The 27,006-nt window shown below is 32.5% G+C and overlaps 1 protein-coding gene across 1 annotated transcript in view; it reads left to right on the top strand.

Moving 5' to 3' along the window:
- LOC138339375 (uncharacterized) overlaps nucleotides 1–26,164 on the top strand; it is a 56,779-nt gene extending 30,615 nt beyond the window's left edge. Inside the window, exon 2 of the mRNA XM_069290969.1 lies at nucleotides 25,692–26,164. Coding sequence (XP_069147070.1) covers nucleotides 25,692–26,164 — 473 coding nt within the window. The remainder of the gene's footprint in view (nucleotides 1–25,691) is intronic.
- The last annotated feature ends 842 nt before the right edge of the window (nucleotides 26,165–27,006 follow it).

Here is a 27,006-nt window from a genome sequence, read left to right as displayed (position 1 = left end):
ATTTTTTAGAAGGGCATAGAGGTTGATCGAGCTAAAGTTGAGGTAGTAGAGAGACTTCCCCCACTTATCTCTATCAAAGGTGTGAGAAGCTTTCTTGGGTATGCAGATTTTTACCAAAGTTTCATCCAGGATTATTCCAAAAATTTGCATCCTTTGTTCAAGTAGCTTGAGAAAGAGTGTAAATTTTATTTTGATGAATCTTGTCTTAAGACTTCTGGTGAGTTGAAAGAAAAGTTGGTGTCAACACCTATCATTATTTCGCTTGATTGGAGCATGCCATTTGAGGTAATATGTGATTCTAGTGGGGTTGCTCTTCGTTGTGTATTGGGGAAAATAAGGTACATAATCCTTCACTCAATTACTATGCTAGTAAATCCCTAAATGAAGCCCAAAAGAACTACACTGTGACTGAGCTAGAGCTCCTTGCAGTATTCTTTTCATATGAGAAATTTTGCTGCTATTTTCTTTGCACTAGGGTTATAGTGTATAGTTATCATTCTACTTTTAAATATTTGATGGCTAAGAAGGATGTGAAACCGAGGTTGATTCGTTGGGTATTATTATTGAAAGAATTTGACATTAAGGTTAGTGATACAAAAGGGACCGAATATGAAGTTGTTGATCACTTGTCCCATTTAGAAGATAAATAAATGAGAGGAGAGTTGGGGGATAAAACATAAATTGATGATACTTTCCCCGAAGACCATGTAATTGCCGCAACTCAAGACTTGACTCCATGGTTCATAGATATTGCGATTTATCTGGCTAGCAGTATCATCCAACCGAACTTGTACTTGCATCAAAGGAAAATTTTCATGTATAATGTGAAAAAGTTCTTTTGGGATGAGACATACTTGTATTGTAGTTGTGTCAATGGGATTATTCAGTGTTGTGTATCATACGTTGAGATGTTGAGTGTTGTGGAGGCATGCAATTCTTCACCCTTATGTTGACATCATAGTGGTATCTGGACCGCTCACAAGATCTTACAATGTGGCTACTATTGGCCAACTATTAATCAAGATGCTCATGAGTTTGCCAAAGCATGTGATCGATGCGAAAGAGATTGTGGCATTTCAAGAAAGCAAGAGCTCACTTTAACTCTCATTCTTGTGATTGAGTTATTTGATGTGTGGGGTATTGAATTTATGGGCCCTTTTGTGAGTTCTCATGTGGTGAAGTACATTCTACTGGTAGTTGATTATGTGTCTAAATTTCTAGAAGCTATCACACTCGCAAATATTGAGGGGAAGAGTGTCACCGTTTTCTTTAAAAAGAATATATTTTCCTTATTTGGAACACCAAGGGCTATTAGTAGTGATGGGTGATGCCACTTTTGCAACAAATTGTTTAAGGGACTATTGGAGAAATATGGGGTTTGTCATAATGTGTCCACTCTTTACCATCCTCAAACTAGTGTCAAGATGAGGTGTCCAATACGGAGAATAAGCATATTTTGTTTAAAACAGTGATCGCTAGTAGAACGGATTGGTCGAGGTGACTTTATGATGCTCTTTGGTCCTGTCGGACATCATACAAGACTCCCATAGGTATGTCCCCATACCAACTTGTATATGGGAAGGATTGTTCCTTACCAGTATAGTTAGTGCATGAAGCCATAAGGGTAATGAAGAAGTTGAAAATGGATTGGAATTAGGCTACACAACAGAGGTTAAATGGGTGGAATGAGCTCGATGAAATTCTCCTTAAAGCTTATGAAAGTTCAGCACTCTACAAAAAAAATATGAAGAAGTACCATGACAAAAAAGATTGAGTAATACTTTTTTATGGTTGGGGATTTGGTGTTTTTATTCCATTCTAGGTTGAGCTTGTTTCCGGGCAAACTCAATTCCAAATGGATTGGCCTTTAATTGATCACGCAACTATTCCATCGCGGAGCGGTTGAGTTGGCAAACAAGGAGGCTGTGCGGTTAAAGGTAAATGGACAACGGATAAAAATCTATCTGGGTCATGCTGAAATGGCAAATGAAGTGATTGAGGCATACCATCTTGATGAAGTCTGAGTAATGAAGTGTCCTCCGTCATGCCGCGACGTTAAATCAAGTTCTGGTTGGGAGGCAACCCAATATGTATCCTTTAATCAAACTATAAGTTTTTTCAAGATTTTTTATTTAGTTAGAAGTGTTATCTAGAGCGTCGTTTAGGGTACGTGTCCAAAAAGTGTCAAGAAAATACAAAAATAATATCATCATGGGAGTTAAATTTGCAGGTAGTATATCACAAAAAATTAATCTGCAAAACTCATTGACGAACCCATCGACTGACCTTCGCGCCTGCGATGGACCGTCGCAAGCATTCGTCGTGCCCAGGTGAGTTTTTCTATTTTTTATAAATTAGGTCACCGATGATGGACTGCCACACTTGTAACGGATTGTCGACGGGGACTCGTCGGATAAATACCAGTAAATCCGACCCGACCCGACCGACGAGTATTAACGTTTTTAACCTTTTTACTTCCCACCTCTTTATTCTAACCGTTTCTTTCCCTCACTTACCCCATTTACTCCCTCTTAAAATCCCTAACACCCTCTTCCTCCCCTTAAAACATCATACTCCTCATCCCTTCCAAAATTCCCCTAATATTTACTCTTTCAATTTCCCTGCTTCTTCAAGTAGTCAGCTGGTCAGAGTCAATTGTTCTTCTCCTGATCACCAGAGTTGTGTGCCTTAATTTGTTTTCATCTTCTCCAATATAAGGTATGTGGTTCTGATCTCTAAATCAACTACATTTCATTCTTATTTTCAAATGCTACATGATTTATTCTGAATTTTGGATCTTCGAAATTTAACCCCTATTGCATGCTACGAATATATAACGTCGAGTCAAGTAAGGACATACTTCAAATTCTCCCTGAACGATCTTCTATGTCTAAGTCTTCACTTCTCAAAACTCTTCAACTACCAAGAACTATATAGATACATAAAAGCATGAAGTTAGTACAACCACATGTACTATGTATGGCTATATGCACAAAAATCATGAAAAAGGACTTTATTGCAAATATGCGTCTTTTTTAAAAAAATCATATTATAATCATAATAACATAATAAATCAATTTAGAAGCGCATAACATACTTCTAGAATGTAATTTCCTCACAAAAAGTCATCCTAAGATTCAGTTAAGTGACACAATGAGAGACCGCCCATACACCCTCTCTAGATGTTCCTAAACGACCCTTAATATTATATATAATCAGTCACATATTTACTTAAAAACAAATCATAAACATCAAGGTAAGATTCTTCTACCAAAGCTGAACTCTAAATATCACTTGAATTAGTTGTGAAGCGACCGCCCATACAATCCCTTATACACACACTTAGGAGATCCTATAGACTCCCTCAAATATAATCGTTCTCAATAAGTCACCTACATATAGATTATATGGCATTCTCTTCCCAAAGGCTATCAAAAGACCTACTTAAGTAAATGAAGAAGATAACGTCCATAATGACCTCTTCAAGAATCACTAAATAATCCTTAAGACTACCTAAGGCTTAGATCATGTCAACAAAATCAACAAACTTTCCTAAACAGATTTATCCTCAAGACTTCCAATGATAAGACATGAAGAGATCATCTATTATGCCCTCTTTCACAGTTAAGCTAAGCAATTCTTAAGTCAATTTAGATTTGGTACTCATTTATTTACATAATCCTTAAGATAAGTCATTACTTCATTAGGAATCATACATCACATAATAAACATTCAAATAATGGTCTTTTACAAGTCCTAGGAACTCTACATAACACCTTCAAAGTCTATTGTGCAATGTCTAGATAGCGTCCCATACCACCACCTTAATTCCATAAATTCCTCAAATGCCAATAGGTATTCCATATGATGAAAATAGGCAATATCCGACACAGACCATCATAGCTAGTCATGGAATCCAGAGTTCTATACAACTCCAATAAGGTTGTTCAACTTGCCAATGGTAGAACTTAGACATATCACATGTAGGTACATGGTTATGAAATATTAATGGCTTCTTTGTATTCTAGTATCATACCTAACTAGAATTAATCCCTTACAATACTCACTCGGTGCTAGCCTTCATTCTCATAGAGTAATTCATACATTCGGTAGACATAAAAGGTTTCCATAAAAAGATCATAACCCAATCACATTTACCCTGCCAAGGAAGGTCCATTAGGGCTACCTCACACTGGCGACAAGAAGCTCATGACGTCTTTACTAAGGATTAATATGATGCGGTTCAAGAAAACTAACCTTAATACAATCATTGCTTTGCTTTGAAAGATACCATGATGACTTACACTACAATCAATCTGAACCTTACCCTTTAGTCATGGTTTTCACATGATAGACTCTCATATCATAATTTAAGGTGACATGTAATTCATACATTAAATACTAAGAGTTCTAACGCCCTAATTAAAGACATCACATAGTCATAATCATATATACATCAAGCAAGAGATACAAGTCAACTAAGACAAGACATCACATACTTCACTTTTAACACATACTACAAGTTGTTATAGAATCACCTATAGAAAAAACTAACATCTTCAAGTAATCATATATGCCATCATATCATCATTAATATACTCCACATAGACTCATAAAGTCAATTAGGAATAACCAAGACTTATCCTAACTCTATAATCAAAATTTCAAAGTCATAGTCTTACATGATTACTTAACACAACATAAGTTGAAGAATACATATACGACTTTATAACTTCACATGTACACCAAGAGGAACATAAGTTCAAGTAGTTTCCAATAAGGTTAAGCTCATAATATTGCACAAAGTAACGCTGACAAGGCTACGTCAATTGCAAGTAAAGCATATAACATGCCACCATAATTGGACCATACAATTCACAATAGAATATAAGTATAATTAAAATCAAATTAACGAAATCTGGGTAGAATACCTTCATTCCCTTATTCACACTTCCATTCAATGCTAAGTCGTCCAATTCAACTTCATAAGGCCCTTACCCAAATTCATAATCAACAATTCAAGCAATAATCATAAATCTAATGAAATCTCTTAATATCAAGTAATCAACATTATAGTCAAAAAGTAGGGTTCATCCAAATTAATAGATTTATAGGTAATTTATGTTTAAATCATCAATACAATATCAATTATATTGTAATTCAATTCTAAGAAATTATTTATGCAAGAACCCATGGTAGAATCATTAAATTGGACAGTCCACTTGAGAAAACTTTGAGAAACATGTTTAGACTTGCGTTACATGATGAAACAAGTTTCAATTATAAAAATCCATACCTATAAAAGAATAAAATTCTTCACTTTTATGAAGAATTTCGACACAAAAACCCCTCACTAAACTGCCTCTTCAAGATGGACTTTAATGGAGGTTTTGGGATATTTTCTAAGTGTTTTGGGTTTATAATTTTGAAGAATGAGGTCTTCCATGTGATTACCCTTTATATACTTAATCAAAATACAAATATAACCCTTAAATAACCGTACATGACTTAATTTTTATGTGGGGTGAATTTACCAATTCACCCATTACTTGGCCGCACCAGCTACGCAGGAATAGGTCATGCGACGTCTGCCCTTTACCGGTTTTCATAGGCACGATTGGGCGTAACAGCCCACAGTTGTTCACTAAAGTGGATGGACAAGCTTCATTAACCTACCATGGTTAATTACGCATCCACTACACCCTTTGAGGGGGCGTCAACAGGCCTACGAGCCCTCAACTGCTCCGTCGTTTGGGGTCTGCCTTGGCTTTCCATGCCAACGATTTTGGGTTTTTCCTCAAGGCCCTTCGGATGTCCTTGGGGATAATTTCCCAGACGTTTACCACCAAAATATGACAGTTTATAATTTTAACGCCTATCACATGAATTTCATCCAAAACAAACACGTTAAACTCCACAAAAGTCGCCTAGATGTACAAGGTCGACTCAAGGCATATCTTTCGAACGCCTTGGACGTTCTTGGTCGTTTTATCTCCAAACATAAAAAATCTTCAAAAACTTCCTATACATGCTATAATAACTCATTTAATAACCTTAAAAAACCATGAAAAACACACAAACACATAGAACCATATTTTAGACATTTAGGTGACTTAGTCGTCAAAAAGTCTTAGTCGTCCTTTGACGTTTGACTTCCAACACCTATAGTACTTTAGCTACTTCTTCTATACGAAATATTATAAATGTTTAGGACCTTATAAAACCAGTAACAAAATTTTAGTCTCTAGTTAACCCAGGTCAATTTTTGGGGTCTTACAATTTTCCCCTCTTGGACAACTTTCGTCCTTGAATGACACTTGCCACTCTCCAAACACTTCCATGATTAGAGATTCAACTAGAAGATAATATTCATTCCATACAACACATAATCAACAAGAAAACATAAATTTCACATAGACAAAAGATTCACAACACAACAAGAAACTAGAAAACAATTCTTTAACTCATTATTTTACAAAACTCACATTATTAAATATAAATAGTAAAAACTCATTTTATACTCAATGCCCTACTCATACACATTAGTTCTAACCACATTACAATATTTTCAGGCAAACAAATCAATTAGTTAATTTCTTAAAAATATGGCACATGCAGTTTTCAATGAAACAACGAATTTTTTAGCAATTTTTTACTTCAAAAATCCACATTTTAAACAATTCATGATATAAACATGCTAATATGAAAAACTACAGTATATAAACACATGTTACAACATAATCATGGCTTCATAAAACATACAATGCAAGAAGATAATGAAATTCAATTTAAACTTAACTCCTAAAAATCATGCACAAGAAACAATGTCAAGGACTTCTATCCCATCTACAACCCTTAATTCCCTACATAGAATGAACTAACATCTTAACAAAAGTAAGAGAACTTAACAATAGCATCATCACTCTCTTTCTCATCCGGCTTCTCCACCCTAGAACGAAGTGCATAGTAACGCGTCTTTGTTTAAGCATCATCCTTTGGAACACTAAGAGAAACTTGCTTACCCTCTGTACCTCTAGAAGTAATCATTGGACAATCTCTCATTTTGTGTCCATCTTTACCACAACAAAAGAACCTCCCGGTACCCAATAGACACTCTCCATAACGTTTTTTGCCACAATTTGCACAAGTAGGCTTGCCATCCTTTGAAACACCTCCTTTATTAACCTTGAACATTGCACTCCTAGATTCTCCTTGGGAGTGAACCATATTCTTAGACCTAGTTTGCTCTTGATAACTACTACCACTCTTTTTCAAACTTTTAGTAATCCTCCTAATTTGACTCTTAAATTTATTGTTCATACACTATGAATCTAACTAGGGTCATATCGTCATGCAACATAACGGTACGACTTTTATCCACCACTAAGTCGATTACCCCTGTCACAAAATGAGTCATTTCATCTCTTGGATTAGAGACCAGATAAGGGGCATACCTAGAAAAAGTTTAGAATTTCAAACAGTACTCCGCGACACTCATATTTCCTTGCTTGAGATTGATAAACTCCTCGAACTTTATTTCTCTCCTCTCTCGGGGAAAGTACATTTAAGGAAAAGCTTCCTTAAATTCTTCCCATTCAATAGGACCCGATCCTTCATTCCTATTATCCTTCCATTTAGTGTACCAAATTTTAGAAACATCCCTCAATTGGTACTATGCCGACTCCGCCTTCTCCCTAGATGTAACCCCTATAGCACTCAAAATATTGTACACTCCATAAAGAAACTCTTGGGGATCCTCATTTACTTTAGAGCCAAGAAATATAGAAAGATTCATACTCAGAAAATCTCTCAACCTTGATGTCATAGTGCTCGCCACAACCTTAGGCATCATATTCAAATTACCTTCCATAGTCACCGCTCGGGCTATAGCAGTCAAAGCCTCTATATTCTCCCTATTAAACATATCCGGAACATCAATATCGCCTTCCATAAAAGGAATATGATCACCATGGGAAGGCACATGGGCATCTTGAGCACCTTGAAATCTTTGCCACCTTGAGAAACTTGCTCAACTTGCTCAAATTGAGGGGGAACCTCCTCATTCAACCTGTCCTCTTCCAACCTTCTAGCGTCCAATATTCTAGTATTCATCTTCTTTAAAACACAAAGAAACTCATAAGAAGGATAATAATAACATTTACTCTTCGCACAACTTAGGAGTAGAAAAGAAAGGAAACTCTAGCGTCCTATAGCCTCTCGCCCGTAGATGTGTCGCGACTCACACCGATGGTCAAGACTCTACAAGAAGCGACTTGATGAGACTTCTTTATTCGTGAAACTATTTTCACCAACCTATGCTCTTATACCAAGCTTGTCACAGTACGAAACCCGAACCTAGAATAAAGGGTACAATCATGGATTGTAACCGGCATCGTCTAACTCTCGGAGTTCTAAGAAAATCCCTTCAATATCACTCATTGCATATCCATAGTGAAAAGTATTGCGGGATTAAAAAATTGCACAAAACATAATATAGTCTTCAAAATCTCTTTCGTTATATAATTAATAGGAATACTAAGTCTCAACCTCATAATCATAAGACAAAAGAATACTTAGCACACGTCCTATACTTCAAAATACGAATATACAAACACTTAGTATATGACAATACTTCAACAAGAAACATAAAAGACACATATATTCCCCCGAGTCAAGTGAGGACAAACTTCAACTTCTCTTGAACGATCTTCTAAGTCTAAGTCATCACTTCTCAAAGCTCCTCACCTACCAAGATCTATATAGATAGACAAAATCATGGAGTTAGTACAACCACATGTACTAAGTATGTCTATATGCATAAAAATATTAAAAAACGGACTTTATTGGAAATATTCATCTTTTATTTAGAAAATCATATTATTATCATGCTAAAATTATAAATCAATTTAGAAACACATAAGATACTTCTAACATGTAATTTCCTCACCTACACTTATCCTAAGATTCACTTAAGTCAAACAAAGAGAGACCGCTCATACACCCTCTTTAGATGTTCCTAATGAGTTACATACATACTTACAAAGCAATCATAAACATCAAGGTAAGATTTTTCTACCAAAGGTGATCTCTAAGTCTCACTTGAGTGAGTTGTGAAGCGACCACCCATACAATCCCTCACACAGACACTTGAGAGATGATATAGACTCCCTAAGATAGAATCGTTCTCACTAACTTGAGTGAGTTGTGAAGCGACCACCCATACAATCCCTCACACAGACACTTAAGAGATGATATAGACTCTCTAAGATAGAATCGTTCTCACTAAGTCACCAACACATAGATGCTATAACATTCGCATCCCAAAGGCTATCATAAGACCTACTTAAGTAAATGAAGAATATAATATCCATAATGACCTTTTTAAGATTACCTAAATAATACTTAAGACTACCTAAGGCTTAGATCATGTCTACAAAATCAACCAACTTCCCTAACTAGAGATATCATCAAGACTTCCATAGATAAGACATGAAGAGATCATCTCTTATTCCCTCTCCACACATTAGCTAAGGAATCCTTAAGTCAGTTTGGATTAGGCACTCATTTGTTTACATAGTCCTTAATATTAGTCATTAGTTAATTAGTTCATTAGGACTCATACATCACATAAAGGACATTCAAATAATGGTCTTGGACAAGACCTAGGAACTCCACATAACACCTTCAAAATCTATTGTGAAATGTCTACATAGTGTCCAATAGCATCAAATAAACTCCCTAAACTCCTCAAATGCAATAACCGACATACACCAACATAGATAGACATGGAAACCGGAGTTGTATCGTACTCCGATGAGGTTGGTCTACTTGCCAATGGTAGATCTTAGACACATCCCATGTATGCACATGGTTAAGGAGTATCAAGGGCTTCTTTGTATTCTAGTCTCATACTTAACTAGAACTACTTCCCTTACAATACTCACTTGGTGCTAGACTTCGTTCTCATAGAGTAATTCATACATTAGGTTCATATAAAAGGTTTCCATAACATGTTCAGAACCCAATCACATTTATCCTACAAAGGAAGGTCCACTAGGGCTACCTCACAATGGCAACAAGAAGCTCAAGATGACTTTCCTAAGGATTAATATGTTGCCATTCCAGCCAACAAATTTTAATTGCATCACTCCATTATTGCTTTGAAGGATACCATTATTGCTTACACTTCAATCAATCTTATCCTTACACTTTAGTCAAGGTTTTCACATAATAGACTCGCATATCATCATTTAAGGTCATATATCATTCATACATTAAATACTAAGAGTTCTAACACCCTAAATAAATACATCACATATTCAAAATCATATATACATCAAGAAAGAGATACAAGTTAACTAAGACAAGACATCACATACTTCAGTTTTAACATATAAGTCATTCTAAAAACACCTCTAAAACAACCTAACATCTTCAAGTAATCATATATGTCATCAAAACATCATTAATTTACTAAACATAGACTCATAATGTCAATTAGGAATAACCAAAACCTAAAGTAACACTATAATCATAAAGTCAAATTCATAGTCTTGCATGATTACTTAAGGCATTATTAGTAGAAGAACACATATATGACTATATAACCTTACGTGTAGATAGAAAATGTCATTATTCAGACCTAAAAAACTACAGAAATACACAAATAACTTCAAGTAGTTGCCAATAAGGCCATGCTCATAATATTGCATAAAGTAACGCCGACAAGGCCACGTCAATTGCAAGTAAAGCACATAATACTGCCGCCATAAGTGGACCATACTAAAAAAATGATTCTAATTATAATTAATATAAAATTAAATAAATCCGGGAAGTATACCCTCATTCCCTTATTCAAACATTAATTCAATGCTAAACCGTCTAATTCAACATCACAAGACCTGCCCAATGTCATAACAAACAATTCAAGCAATAATAATAAAATCCAATGAAATCTGTAACAATTCAATCTAGGTTTAATAATCTAGGATCAATTATATAACAATTGAATATAATTCATATATCATTAGATAGCCCATAAGAAATAGCATAACAATTCATCAATATTATCCTAATATCAAGTAACCCAAATTATAGTAAAAAACTAGGGTTCATCCAAATTCATGGGTTCATAGATAATTTATGTTGAAATAATAAATACAATATAGATCATAATTCAATGTTTAGAAATCATTTGTGAAAGAACCCATGGTATAATCATTAAATTGGACAATCCACTTAAGAAAACTTTGAATAACATGTTGAGAATTGGGATCCTTGAAGAAACCAGTTTCAAGGATAAAAATTCATACCTCAAGGATTATAATTCTTCACTTTTATGATGAATTTCGACAAAAAAAAACCCTCGCCAACCTACCTCTTCAAGTTGGACTTCAATGGAGGTTTTGGGATATTTTCAAGTGTTTTTGGTTTATGACTTTGAAGAATGAGGTCTTCCATGTTATTACCCTTTATATAATTAATTAAAATTACTAAATAACCCTTAAATAACCTTCCATGAATTAATTTATAAGTGAGGTATATTTACCGATTCACCCCTAACTTGGCAGCAGCACCTGCACAGGAACAGGTCATGCGACGCTTGCCCTTGACGGGCCGTAACAGCCACGACAGGATGTCATAGCCCTCTGTTGTTGGATACATTTTCTGTCTATTACCTGTCTTGGTTATGTCCCCATCCACTAAACCCTTTGACGGGGCGTCAGCAGGCCTACGAGCCGTCGACTGCTCCGTCGTTTTGGATCTGCCCGGGAGTGACATGCCAAATAATTTTAATCCTTCCTCAAGGGCCCTTTGGTGGTCTTTGTGGATAATTTCCCCAATGTTTCTAACCAAAATAAGGTCATCTATAAGTTTAACACCTCTCACATAAATCTTATCCACAACGAACATGTAAAACTCGATGAAACTCGCCTAGACATACAAGGTCAACTCAAGGCATATCTTTCAAACTCCTTGGACGTTCTTGCTCGTTTGACCTCCGATCCACACGAAACATTAACCACTGCCTATAAATGCTATAATAACTCATTTAAAAACCTCAAAAACAATAAAACAAACATAAACAAATAGAACCATATTTTAGGCATTTAGGTGACGTAGTCATCAAACGTCTTAGTCGTCCCTTGACATTTGACTTACAACACCTATAATAACTTAGATACTTGTTCTATACAAAATATTAGACATATTTAGGACCTTAAAACACAAATAAAATTATTTTATGCCCTAGTTAACCTAGGTCATTTTCGGGGTCTTACAATCTTCCCCACTTGGACAACATGCGTCTTCTAATGATACTTGCCACTCTCCGAACACTTCCAAGATTAGTGACTTAAATAGTATGTAATTACCATCGCATAAAATATATAATAAACAAGAAAACATAAATTTCACATAGTAAAGAGATTCACAACACAACAAAAAACTAGAAAATAATTCTATAACTCATTATGCTACAAAACTCACATTCTTCAATCCAAATAGTAAAAACTCACTTTATACTCAATATCCCTACTAATATACATTAGTTCTAACCACTTTACAATATTTTTAGGCAAACGAATCAATTAGTTATTTTCTCAATAATATGGCAGCATGCAGTTTTTAATGCAACAAAGAATTTTTAAGCAATAATATTTTTTTTAAAAATCCACTTTTTTGAGTAATTCATTATTTAAACATGCAAATATGCAAAAAAAACATCATATAAACACATCTTACACCATAATAATGGCTTCATAAAACACAAAAAAATGCAAGAAGATAATGAAATTCAATGTCAACTGAACTCCTAAACATCATGCACAAGTAACAATGTCAAGGACTTCTATCCCATCTACAAACCATACTCCCCCATTAAGAAGGAACTCATATCTTAACAAAATAAAGAGAACTTACCAACATCATCATCCCTCTTCTTCTCATCCGGATTCTCCCCCCTAGAACGGAGTGCATAGAAAAGCCTCTCTATTGAAACATCATCCTTTCGAACACTAGGAGATATTTTCTTACCCTCTCTACCTCTAAGGGTATTCATTGGACAATCTCTCATTTTAGGCCCATCTTTACCACAACTAAAGAAAATCCGGTACCCAATAGACACTCACCATAATGTTTTTTGCCACAATTTACACAAGTAGGCTTGCCATCCTTGGAAACCCTCCATTTTCAACCTTGAACATAGGACTCCTAGATTATCCTCGGGATTGAACCTTATCTTAATCCTAATTTGCTCTTGATCACTAGCAACCCTTCTTTTCAAACTTCTAGAATCCTCCTAAGTTAGGCACTTCAATTGATTGTTCATACACAATGTTTCTAGTTAAGGTCATATGTCATGCATTATAGCGGTACGACATTTTTCCACAACTAAGTTGGCTACACCAGTCACAAAACTAGTCATTTCCTCTCTAGGATTAGACACAAGAGAAGGGGCATACCTACACAGAGTTGAGAATTTCAAAGAGTACGCCGCAACACTCATATTGCCGTGCGTGAGAATTATAAACTCCTCTACCTTAATTTTTCTCCTCTCTTGGGAAAGGTACATACCAAGAAATGCTTCCTTAAATTCTTCCCATTCAATAGGCTCCGGTCCTTCCGGCTTATTATCTTGTAATTGGCTGTATAAAATTTTAGAAACATCCCTCAATTGGTACAAAGCCAACTCCGCCTTCTCACTAGATGTTACCCCATAATACTCAAAACTTTGTACACTCCATTAAGAAAATCTTGGTTATCCTCATTTAACATAGAGACAAGAAAGATAGTAGGATTAATCTCTCAACCTAGATGTCATAGTGCTCTCCACAATCCTAGGAATCATATTCAAATTACCTTGCATAGTCATGGCTCTTGCTATAGAAATCAAAGCCTCTCTAAACTCCCTATTAGACATCTCGGGAATCTTAATACCTCCTTCCGCATAAGGAATAAGATCTCCTTGGGGAGGCACTTGGTCATCTTGAGCACCTTAAACTCCTTGCCCGCCTTGAGGAACTTACTCAGCTTGCTCTACTTGAGGGGAAACCTTTTCATTCACCCGCTCCTCTTCCAACAATCTAGAGGCAAATCATCTAGTATTCATATCCTAGAAAACACAAGGAATATCATATTAAAAATAATTATAAAATTAATTCTACCACACGACATAGTAGTAGAAAACAAGGGAAAATCTATTGTCCTATATTCTCTCTCCCATAGATGTATCGTGACTTATTTCGATGGTTAAGACTATACTAGACGTGACTTGATTAGATTTATTGATTACTAATACTGCTTCCACCAGCCTATGATGTGATACCAATATTCTAACAACCCGAAACAATACCCTAGAAGATAGGGTACCATATTGGATTGTAACCGATGTCGTTGAACTCTCGGAGTTCTTAGATAAGCCCTTTCATGTCACTCATTGCATATACATAGTTAAAAGTAGTGCGGAATTAAAACTTTTCACAAAACATAATATAGTCTTCAAAATCTCTTTCATCTAAAAGTAATAGGAATACTAACTCTTTATCCTAACATCTTAAGACACAAGAATACTTGGGACGGTCAATACTTAAAAATTCGAATATAGAAATACTTAATTAAAATACTTCAATAAGAAACATAAAAGACACATATATTCCCTTGATTAAAGTGAAGACATACTTCAACTTCTCTTGAACGATCTTCTAAGTCCAAGTCTTCATTACATAAAACTCCTCACCTACCAAGAACTTTATAGATAGATAAAAGCATAGAGTTTGTACAACCACATGTACTAAGTATGGCTATATGCATAAAATCATGAAAATGGAATTTATTGGAAATGCATGTTTTCTTTTAAAAATCATATTATAATTATAATAACATTATAAATCAATTAAGAAACAGATAAGATTCTACTAGCGTGTAATTTCCTCACTTAAAGTTATCCTAAGATTCGCTTAGTCACACAAAGGGAGACCTCCCATACAACCTCTCTAGATGTGCTTAAAAGACCCTTAAGATTACCTATAAGATTACCTATAATGAGTCACATACATACTTACAAAGCTATCATAAATATCAACATATGATTCTTCTTGTAAAGGTTAACTCTAAGTCTATCTTGATTGAGTTGTGAAGCGGCCGCCCATACAATCCCTTACACACACACTTAACAGATCTTATACACTCCCTATCATAAAATCGTTCTCACTAAGTCAACAACACATATACATTATCTTCCCACTTAAGTAAATCAAGAAGATAACGTGTATAGTGACCTTTTCAAGATTATCTAAATAATCCTTATGACTACCTAAGGATTAGATCATGTCAAAAAATCAACAACCTTCCCTTACTAGAGTCATCCTCAAGACAACAAAAGATAAAACATGAAGAGATCATCACTTATTCCCTCTCCACACTTTAGCTAAGGAATACTTAAGTAACTTTAGATTAGGCACTCATTTATTTACATACTCCTTAAGATAAGGCATTAGTTCATTAGTTCATTAGGACTCATACATCACACAAAGAACATTTCAATAATGATGTTGGTCAAGACCTAAGAGTTTTACAAAACACCTTCAAAGTCTATTATGCAATGTCTAGATAGCATCATACACCACCACCTAAACTCCATAAACTACTCAAATGCTAATAGATATTCCATTTGATGAGAATAGGCAATAATCGACATAGACCACGATAGCTAGACATGGAATCCGGATTTCTATCCTAATCCGATAAGGTTGTTCTACTTGCAAATGGAAGAACTTAGACACATCCCTTGTAGGCACATGGTTAAGGAATATACAAGTCTTATTTGTATTCTACCATCATACTTTACTATAACTACTTTCCTTACCTTACTCGGTGATAAACTTCGTTCTCATAGAGTAATTCATACATTAGGTTGACATAAAGGGTTCCATAACAAGTTCATAACCCAATCACATTGACCCTACCAAGGAAGGTCAACTAGGTCGACCTCATAATGGAGACAAAAAGCTCATGATGACTTTCATAAGGATTAATATGATGACGCTCCACACAAAAAACCTTAAGTCCGTCATTCCTTTACTTTGAAAGATACGATTACGTCTTATACTTCAATCAATCTTAACCTTACCCTTAAGTCAATGTTTTCACATAATAGACTCTCATATAATTATTTAAGGTTACATGTAATTCATACATTCAAGAGTAAGTGTAATAACACTCTAAATCAAGACATCACATATTCATAATCATATATACATCAAGCAAGACATACAAGTCAACTAAGACAAGACATCACATACTTCACTATTAACATAATACAAGTTATTTTAGAAACACCTCTAAAACAACCTAACATCTTCATTTCATAATATATTTCATCATAAAATAATTAATATACTCCACATTGAATCATAAAGTCAATTAGTAATAACAAATACTTAACCTAACATTATAATAATAATGTCAAAGTCATGGTCTAACATAATTTCTTAAGGCAAAATAATTAGAAGAATACATATATGACTATATAACTTAACATGTATATAAAAAATGTAATGCTTTGCACAATGAAAATATACAAATATCCATATCACTTAAAGTTGTTGCAAAGAAGGACATGCTCATAATATTGCATAAAGTAACGCTGACAAGGCCAGATCAATTGCAAGTAAAGCACATAACACCGCCATACCAATCACAAAAGAATCAAGGAATAATTAATATCAAATTAAAGAAATCTGAGCAGCATGCCTTCTTTCCCTTATTCACACTTCAATTAAATGCGAAATCGTCCAATTCAACGTCACAAGGCCTTCACCCAAAGTCGTAACCAACATAATCATAAAATCCAATGAAATCTATCAATTCAATCTATGTTTAACATTATATGATATATTAGATTAAAATTTATTATACTTCTTATATCATTAGAATGTCCATATGAAACTCATAACAATTCATCAATATTAGCTTAATATCAAGTAACCCGCATTATTGTCAAAATCTAGGGTTTATCCAAATTCATGGTTTCATAGGTGATTTGTGTTGAAATCATCAATCCAATATGAATTATGTCATAATTCAATGTTTTTGAATTAATTTATGCAAGAACTCATGGTAGAATCATGAAATTAGACAATTCACTTTAGAAAATTTTGACAAACATGTTGAGAATTGGGATCCTTGATGAAATGAGTTAAATTATAAAAATCCATACCTCAAGGATGATAATTATTCTATTTAATGAAGAATTTAGACACATAAACCCCTCACCAAGCTGCATTTTGAAGCTGGACTTCAACGGAGGTTTTGGGTTATTTTCTAAATGTTTTGGGTGTATTATTTTGAAGAAAGAGGTATTCAATGTGATTAACCTTTATATAGTTAATTAAAATAACCAAAAAACCATTAAATAATCGTCCATGAATTAATTTAAATATGGGGTGTATTATGAAATTCACCCCTAACTAGGCAGCAACACCTGCGCAGGAACTGGTCATGCGACTCTTCTCCTTGACGGGCCGTCACAGCCCTCCATCATTGTATACAGTGGAGTGACAAACTTTCTTTCCCTGCCATGGATATTTACCCATCAAAAACACTTTTTGATGGTGCGTCAATAGGCCTACGAACCATCGAATGCTCCGTCGTTTGGGGTCTACTTGGGATTGCCAAGCCAACAATTTTTGGTCCTTCCTCAAGGGATCTTTTGTGGTCCTTAAGGATAATTTCCCATACGTTTCCAGCAAAACTACAATATTCTATAATTTTAAAACCTCTAACATCAATTTCATCCAAAATCAACACGTAAAATTTGACAAAACTCGCCTAGACGTACAAGGTCGACTCAAGAATTCGAATGCCTTGGACGTTCTTGGTCATTCGACCTTCAAGCTTGACGAAACATTAACCTATGAATATATATGCTATAATAACTCATTTAAGAACCTTAAAACACAATGAAAGACACATAAACACATAGAACAAAAGTTTAGACATTTAGGTGACTTAGTCGTCAAACCTCTTAGTCATCCCTTGACATTTAAGTTCAAACCCCTATAATACGTTAGCTACTACCTCTATTCCACATATTAGACATATTTAGTATCTTAGAAAACCAAGGACAAAATTTTATGCTCTAGTTAACCCAGGTCATGTTTGGGGTCTTACATAACCATAATCTTTACATGAATTATAGCCCAAAACAATCTTCACATGAATTCATCATTCTCAAAGCATGATCACATAAACCATATATTAGTCAAATTGATAGATTTGTAAATGTCAAGGTTTCATGGAGAATTTCATTGGAAAAAATCAATAATACATCAATTTCATCATATTTAAACATTTGGAAACTATTTATGCAAGTACCTAAGGCTTAGAGTATAAATTAGACTTTTTGATCTTTTTGAATTCCTTGAAAATCATCTTTGAAATTTTTTATAAGGTGATAGCAAGCCTTAGATGAAGAAATCTCAAACCTTATTTGAAGAACCCAATCAAAATTGAAGAAGAAACTCCATTGAATACCCATCTTAAAATTCAATCTTCACTTTGAACTGACATAGAGGTTTTTGAAGAAACTTTTTGACGGAATATGTTTTGATTTAGATGCTAGGAATATAATGAGAGTTTAATGACCTATATAATCTTAAAATACCCATAGACATTCAAAACAACCGTCCTCACATTTAATAAGACTTGGGTTTAATTTAATACTTCACCCCTCAAGTTAATAGAAATTTAGCAGAAACACACTGACCCATCGACGGATGCATTGACGGTCTGTGGTATCACCCACGTCTTGTCGATGGTATCTCATTGGTTGCTTTAGAGACCCCTCAATCTGAAATAAAATTTAATCCATAGACAAGACCACACATGGGTCGTTTCCTTGTCTACAGGCCGTCGTTTGGGTCGTCGTTTGGGCACTGCCGGTAGTGTTGAACTCCAATGTTTGGACCTCTTTTAGGGCCCCTTGCGGGTCAAAATTGGAGTCGTATCCGGATGTTTCCACCCCAAGTATTTTTGTATACACGTTTAGGAACTACCACATAGGTATGCTCATCCTAAGGTTGAAACCGGTAAGCAGAGAAGGCCATTTAGGGGAGTAAACAAAGTTGAGGCGCTGTTAGGGTAACTAATCAAAGAAGAAAGCTGTAGTAGTGACCAGACGAGATGATTATTAAATCATTATTTTGGCATAATAAGCAAGTATAATTTATTAAGAGGTTGGAAGGAATAAAATTTTAGTGAAAATAAAAATGATAAAAATGGAAACTTACCTATTAAACGATGATGTTGATTACAAGATATTACTACTTTATATACTAAAAAATTTTAATATTGATACAAAAATGGCAATTTATGATAAATTATTAACATATGAGATAATAGAAATAACAACCCAAGGTTCGACTAAGTTAACCATACAAAGCATACAGGATGAACTTTATTATGATATGTATGATTTATATGATGATTTAGATATTGGAGATTAAATATGACTGAATATTGGCTAAGGCGATATGGTAGAAATTACAAGTAAAAAAAGATTAAATATCCACATAAATTAAATAAGCTTTTTAAAATATTATATAAAAAATTATGATGGATAAAAATAAAATAAAAAGAACCAAGATAGATAAAAAGGTAAGAAAAATATGGAAAAGATTAAGACCTTTATATACAGAATATGAACTATCACAACTAGTCAAAACAGATAATCATAAAAAAGATCAATTGATAAACATAATTTCACAAACAGAATATAAATATGTCCGCTATTTGAAAAAAGAGTATGAACAGAGAAATCTATAAACAACGATTAATAGAAGAAATAAGGGAAGAAATAGCTGAAAAAGAACAAGAATTACAACATAGAAAAAGAAGATTAGAAGAAAACATATTAGCAGAAGTATGTAATAAATCAATACTAGCACAAAGAAAAGATATATCCATGTTAAAATTAGAATAAGATTGTCTTGAATATGAGTTACAACATAATATAATACATAAAATATAATGAATAAAGAAGAATTTGCAGTAGACCAAAAAACATACGAAAATCAAGACGGAATAATAATAAAAATAATATTTTCAAATCTAGGAAGAAGATATAAAAAATAGGAAATAATCTATACTTAATGTTAGAAAAAGAAACAGCAAAATTAGAAGATAGTTTAACAGCTATGATAAGAATAACAAAAGAAAATGAAGAAATAGACAAATCAAAAGAAATTGAAAAAATAAAAATACAAGCGAAACAAGAAGTACAACATTTAGAAGAAATAAAAAATACAAGAATAAGTGAATTAGAAAAGGAATTAGCTAGGCTAAAATTATTATATGAAAATAAACAAAAACAAAAGGAAAAAGATAAAGAGCTTGAATTAACTAATGAAATAAAAGAAATGGAACAAAATTAAATGAAGATATTGAGATAAATGAAGTAAATGAAATAGATGAAAATGAAAATGACCAAAAATCAGAAGTAAGTGACATAAGTGAGACATATACAGAAATCTTAGAACAGACAAATAAAATAAAAAAATTGGAAATAAACACTGGAGATATGAATAGACCTAGTACGTCAAGAGTCAAAACCCCAGATAATAGTCCCAGAAATAACCCTAGAAGTTGTCCTAGGTGGACGCCACCAACTTATTATACAGAAAGTTATCAACAATCAGATAGAAATAATGCAATATGGAACAGTAGATTGAATAAAAATTGGATACCGAAACCAATAAGTGAACAATATAATTTCTTAGACTTAGATTGTGTCACAGACGTAAATAAAGCAATATTACTATGGACAGGAAATATATCTAAACAGTTAATAGATAACAAAATAGAAACAACAAAAACACCGAGATACATAGAAAGAACATTCGTAGGAACAGCAAAATTATGGATAGAAAATCTATTCCCAGAAAGTTTAGAAGTACTTAGGAATGATAAGAAAATGGATGGATCCCCATCAGCAACAAATATAAATATACTAGACAAAATATGAATCAGCAATAAGAAATGAATTTGGAGGTATGACCACGGATATAAGAGAACAAAATAGGGAAAAAATAATAAATAGACAACTTATGACAAAATTGGCTATATGTAAAATGTGTTATATAGAAGAATATACTTGTGCATTCAAAGAATACTATTACAAATCTAAATACAATTTAGACGAAGCAAAAGAAATAAGAAAACAATATTTTACAAAATTACCAGAACCATTTAGTACAAAAATAATGAAGGAATGGTAGATACTTTAGGAGCTAGAATAAAATTTCTATCTCAATGGTTTACACAATTATGTGAGAACCAAAAAGAAAAATTAAAAATAGAAAAGGTAATAAATAAAAATTTATCATGTTGTAAAAGTAAAATGGCACCACAATTTGGATGTACAATTAAAAAACAAAAATCCAAAAGATATAAAAATTATAGAAAAAACAAAATAAAGTATAAATATAAACAACCAAGACGAAGGTATTATGTAAAAAACTATAAAATGAAAAGACCATATATACAAAAAAGAAAGATATCCCAATGTACTTGTTATAATTGCGGAAAGATAGGACACATAGCTAAAGATTGTAAATTACCTAGAAATCCAAAAAGAAAACAAATAGCAGAATTAATTATAGATGATGAAAAATATATGCAAATAGAATACATAGATTATGAATTAAGTGAAAATGATAGTATATATGAAGTATCAGATATAGAAACTGAAAATGGAGAAGAAAATATTAACCTAGATAATAACGAAACAAATGAAGAAGAAATATAATGTCTGAACACGAAATAATATCTAAAGAGAACTATGAAGATGAAGAATCATCACACCAAAAAATTATATTTGATAATACACTTTTTGAACAAATAAAAGGAAAAGAATTAGATTTAAGTGTTGAAAAAATACTTGACATACCTATACTAAAAAACTGGTTTAAAAGACAGAAAGAAGAATACTATGTAGTTAGTCAAAAAGAACACATCATAGACGGTAAATATACAAGCGGAAAAGCATATATACCTATAATAAACAAACTAATAATAAATAAAGAAATACAAAACATAAGAAATAAAGAAGCTATAAAATATGTACATTTAGGAGGAACAGAAATACTAATAAAAGCTTGTTTTAGAGAAGGAATAGATACACCCATTGAAATATATTTAGCAGATGATAGAATAAAACATCCTATAGAAAAAAGTGTAATAATGCAGTTAAAGGAAATTTAATATACCAAAAATTTAAATTTATAATAAGTGCTAATTATACAGTAGCATTAACAGTTACAAATATAGATAAATCATTAGTATTATATTGGAAAATGTCAGGAATAGAGTTAGCACCAGGAAGTAAGGTATTCACAGCAAGATGTAAAAATCTTTATATATTAACAACAAAACATAAAATAACAGCAAGAAATAAAATTGATAAAATAAAAATAGAAAATCCTTTCGAAAGAATAATTACGGTAATAGATAATAATGACTATAGTTATAAATAAATGGATACAGAAGAAGAATTATAAATAAATGGATACAGAAGAAGAATTGGAGATAGTAAAAGAAAGATTGAGTACCTCAAGTACACCAAATACAAACACATTAAATATGATGACTAGAGCTTCCTCATCAAGAATGAGTTCATCTAAAAGAAAATATGAAATATCATAAGATTTAGAAGAAATGACAAAATATCATTATTTTATAACAGGTATAATGGACCAGAGAAAATATAAAATCTTAATAAACACAGGACAAGAAGAAAATCATATAACAAGAGAACTAGTATTAGAAGAAGAGATTATGAAAACAAGACATATATGCCCTGGATTACCTAGTGAAATAGTAAATACAAATGAAGAAACAAAAGAAAAAGAAATAATTATAGGAGGAATTCCATTAAAAATACAATTTAAGATATATGAAGGAAATCATAATATCACATTAGGAATAAAATGGTTAGAAAAGGTTAAACCATACAGCATAGAAAATGAACAATTAACAATAACTTGTCAAAATAAGAAAATAATTATAAAAAGAACAAAATGATAGATGAAAATATTTATACTTGCAAAAATTATTGTAGAAGGATATCACAACAGATACTATACCCCTATGATAGATACAGGAGCAGAAGCGAATATATGTAAATATAATTGCTTACCAGAAGATAAATGGGAAAAATTAAAAACACCTATGGTAGTAACAGGATTTAACAATGAAGGAAGTATGATTAAATATAAAGCAAAAAATATAAAAATACAAATATGGGATAAGATACTAACAATAGAAGAAATGTATAATTTTGAATTTACCACAAAAGATATGTTATTAGGAATGCCATTTCTAGATAGATTTTATCCACACATAATAACAAAAACACATTGGTGGTTTACCACACCATGCGGAAACAAAATAGGAGCAAAAAGAGTAAATAATAAACAACGAAAACCTATGGAATGGATAAAAGGAAGTGAAAAAATAAACCAAGAAATGGAAAATATAAATAATAAACAAATAACACAATTAGAAATTATTATATTTGCTATAGACAAAATTAAAATAATTAATGAACAACTAGAACAATTATATAGCGAAAATCCATTACAAGGATGGGAAAAACATAAGACAAAAGTAAAAATTGAATTAATAGATGAAAATAGCATAATAACACAGAAACCATTAAAATATAACTTTGATGATTTAAAGGAATTTAAAATACATATAGATGAATTATTAGAAAATAATTACATACAAAAAAGCAATAGTAAACACATAAGTCCAGCATTTATAGTTATAAAACATAGTGAACAAAAAAGAGGTAAAAGTAGAATGGTCATAGATTACCGTAATCTAAATGCTAAAACTAAAACATACAATTATCCGATACCAAACAAAATACTAAAAATAAGACAAATACAAGGATATAATTATTTTAGCAAATTTGACTTTAAATCAGGATTTTACCACCTAAAATTAGAAGAAGAATCTAAACAATTAACAGCATTCACAGTACCGCAAGGTTTCTATGAATGGAATGTTTTACCTTTTGGATATAAAAATGCACCAGGTAGATTCCAACATTTTATGGATAACTATTTTAACCAGCTAGAAAACTGTATCGTATATATAGATGACATATTGTTATATTCTAGAACACAAGATGAACATATAAGATTATTGGAAAATTTTATACATATAGTAAAAAATACAGGTATAAGTTTGAGTAAAAGAAAAGCAGAAATTATGAAATCACAAATAGAATTTCTAGGAATACAAATAGATAAAAATGGAATAAAAATGCAAACTCATATAGTACAAAAAATAATTACTATTGATGAAAATATAGATACAAAAAAGAAATTACAATCCTTTCTAGGATTAGTAATTCAGGTAAGAGAATACATACCAAAATTAGCAGAACATCTAAAACCATTACATAAAAAACTTAAAAAAGATGTAGAATATTATTTTGATAATAAAGACAAAGAACATATAAGAAATATTAAGAATTTATGTAAAAAATTACCAAAACTATATTTTCCCGATGAAAATAAAACATTTACTTATATTGTTGAAACAGATTCGAGTGATCATAGTTACGGAGGAGTTTTAAAATACAAATATGAAAAAGAAAAAATAGAACACCATTGTAGATATTATTCAGGATCTTATACAGAAGCACAAATAAAATGTGAAATAAATAGAAAAGAATTATTTGCATTATATAAATGTTTATTAGCATTTGAACCATATATTATTTACAATAAATTTATTGTAAGAACAGATAATACACAGGTAAAATGGTGGATAACAAAAAAATTAGATGATTCAGTTACAACAAAAGAAATAAGGAGACTAGTATTAAATATATTAAATTTTACATTTACGATTGAGGTAATAAAAACTGACAAAAATATGATTGCAGACTACTTATCAAGACAGAGTTACACAGCCAGGACAAGATAATCTTATGGAAAACATACTCAAAACCCTAACTACACTTTGTACAAAAGTGGATAGTATGGGCTTGAGATTTCAAAAGCTAGAAGAAAATGTAGAATCTACAAGTAAGCAGCATGACTATAAACATGCGGAGCTACGTCGTTCGGCAGACGAAAAATAGCCAGAGCTAGAAGGAGAAGTTGGGAAACTCCAAAAATCCCATAACAGAGTTTGTTTAAATTCAGCTGCAGGTACAAGCAAAAGAGGTAGTTAGAAACCAAAAAATATGAATTTAAACCAACTATTCGTAAAACCATTTATCCAAAAACCACAGATACAAATACCTGTAGAACCACAAACATCTACATATGCAGTTAGCCTACAGAACGACAAAAAGAGATACAAGTATATTACGCAGTCCTACATCGAAAACATATACAAAATTCAGACATATTTAAACCTGAACCCAAGATCTACTCAAACAAAAAATCCCGAAGAAGACTATATAACCCAGAAGTTACAAGGATATAACAGACTTATAGCACAACCCAAAACTAGTCCAAATTTAGTTAAAACATGTTATAGCTATGGACTACTAAATACAGTATATACATACGATGGAGAAGAAATAATTGGAATACCAGAATTACATAAAACATTTATGACATATAAAAGAATTACTAAAGGAAACCTATTTTTTATAAAATTCTATACAGAACCAGAAGAAATATTATATGAGGAGATAAAGTCGCCAATAAAAGTTATAAAGATTGGCCTGACTAGAGATATGATTATACCAGAAGAGATAGAAAAACAAGCTGAGATACCAAAGATAGAGATACCAGGCTTTTATGCGAATAAAAGAATGATTGGAAAAGCAACAATTGTACAAGAGTTAGCCAATAATTATCTGAATGGCAATGCTATTTGGAGTTATTATGCACAAGATCAAGTAATGATTTATTCTAATTACAAAGAGCTAAGGAAATCAGATATGGATGAAGTCCAGCGATGGATTTTGTCATTGCTAAAGCCAGAAGATCAACCAACTACAAGAGCCTTGAAAAAAGGATTTATTTCAGAAGAGTTATTAGTAAGTTATTGTAAACTTATCAGCAACAAATACCCAGATCATAGATGCTCCAAGTGTAATGGAGAAGATAACGTAATACCAACAGTTGAATTATGATAAAGAGATAAAGAAAAAAAGATTCGTATGAGATAAAGAAAGATATGTCTTTATTATGTTTGTCGTTTTGTGTCGGCTGAATATCAGCCATATGTAAAAAGTATTGTAATAGTATGTCGGCCATTTGGCCAAAGTTTATTTTGTTTTTTGTAAAAAAGTCTAAAAGTAAATAGTGTTAGTGTCCTATTCATGAATAATAATCATGAATAGTAAGAGTCAGTGTAAATAGTAAGAGTCAAGTCACTATGTAAATAGTAAAGGCCAATCGTCCTTTAGCAAGGATTAAAGGTCATTATGTATGTCTATATAAGAGGCATTTGCCTTCATAAATAAATCATCCTTCATCCAACAATCTTTTCTCTACTCTAATATTACAAATCCGCTTCCCCCCCCCCACACATTGGTTATGTATTTTATTAACTAGGATGACTTGATTGGTGTACTAGTATGGTCAATGGTATGGGACTTTGTCTATGCATTGCACGTGTGTTCCTTTATAGGATAGTTTCCTAGTTTGTTTTTCTATGAACATGAAAACGAATATAAATACATATTTTTAATGTCTTATATGTTATGTGTTAAATTATATGATATGATGAAACATGAATGTGCATAGTGTCTTGGTGTTTTTATATGAAAGGATTGCTCATATAGTTATACCTATAGACTTGTGCATTCATATATGAACATATGTGACATTTATGTATTATGTGAAAGATTTGACCACATACAGGTACACGGACACGTGAATGAATATCTATACAATAGTTTGGCCTTAAAATATTTGCTCATGTTTACCCTAAAACTAGATAGGTGATTGAATACTGTATAAGCATATAAAG

The sequence above is a fragment of the Solanum lycopersicum genome, chromosome 11 (genome assembly GCF_036512215.1).
Source record: "Solanum lycopersicum chromosome 11, SLM_r2.1".
Classification (NCBI taxonomy): domain Eukaryota; kingdom Viridiplantae; phylum Streptophyta; class Magnoliopsida; order Solanales; family Solanaceae; genus Solanum; species Solanum lycopersicum.
The sequence above is the reverse complement of the archived record's forward strand: the minus strand, read 5'-3'. Positions and strand labels throughout refer to the sequence as shown.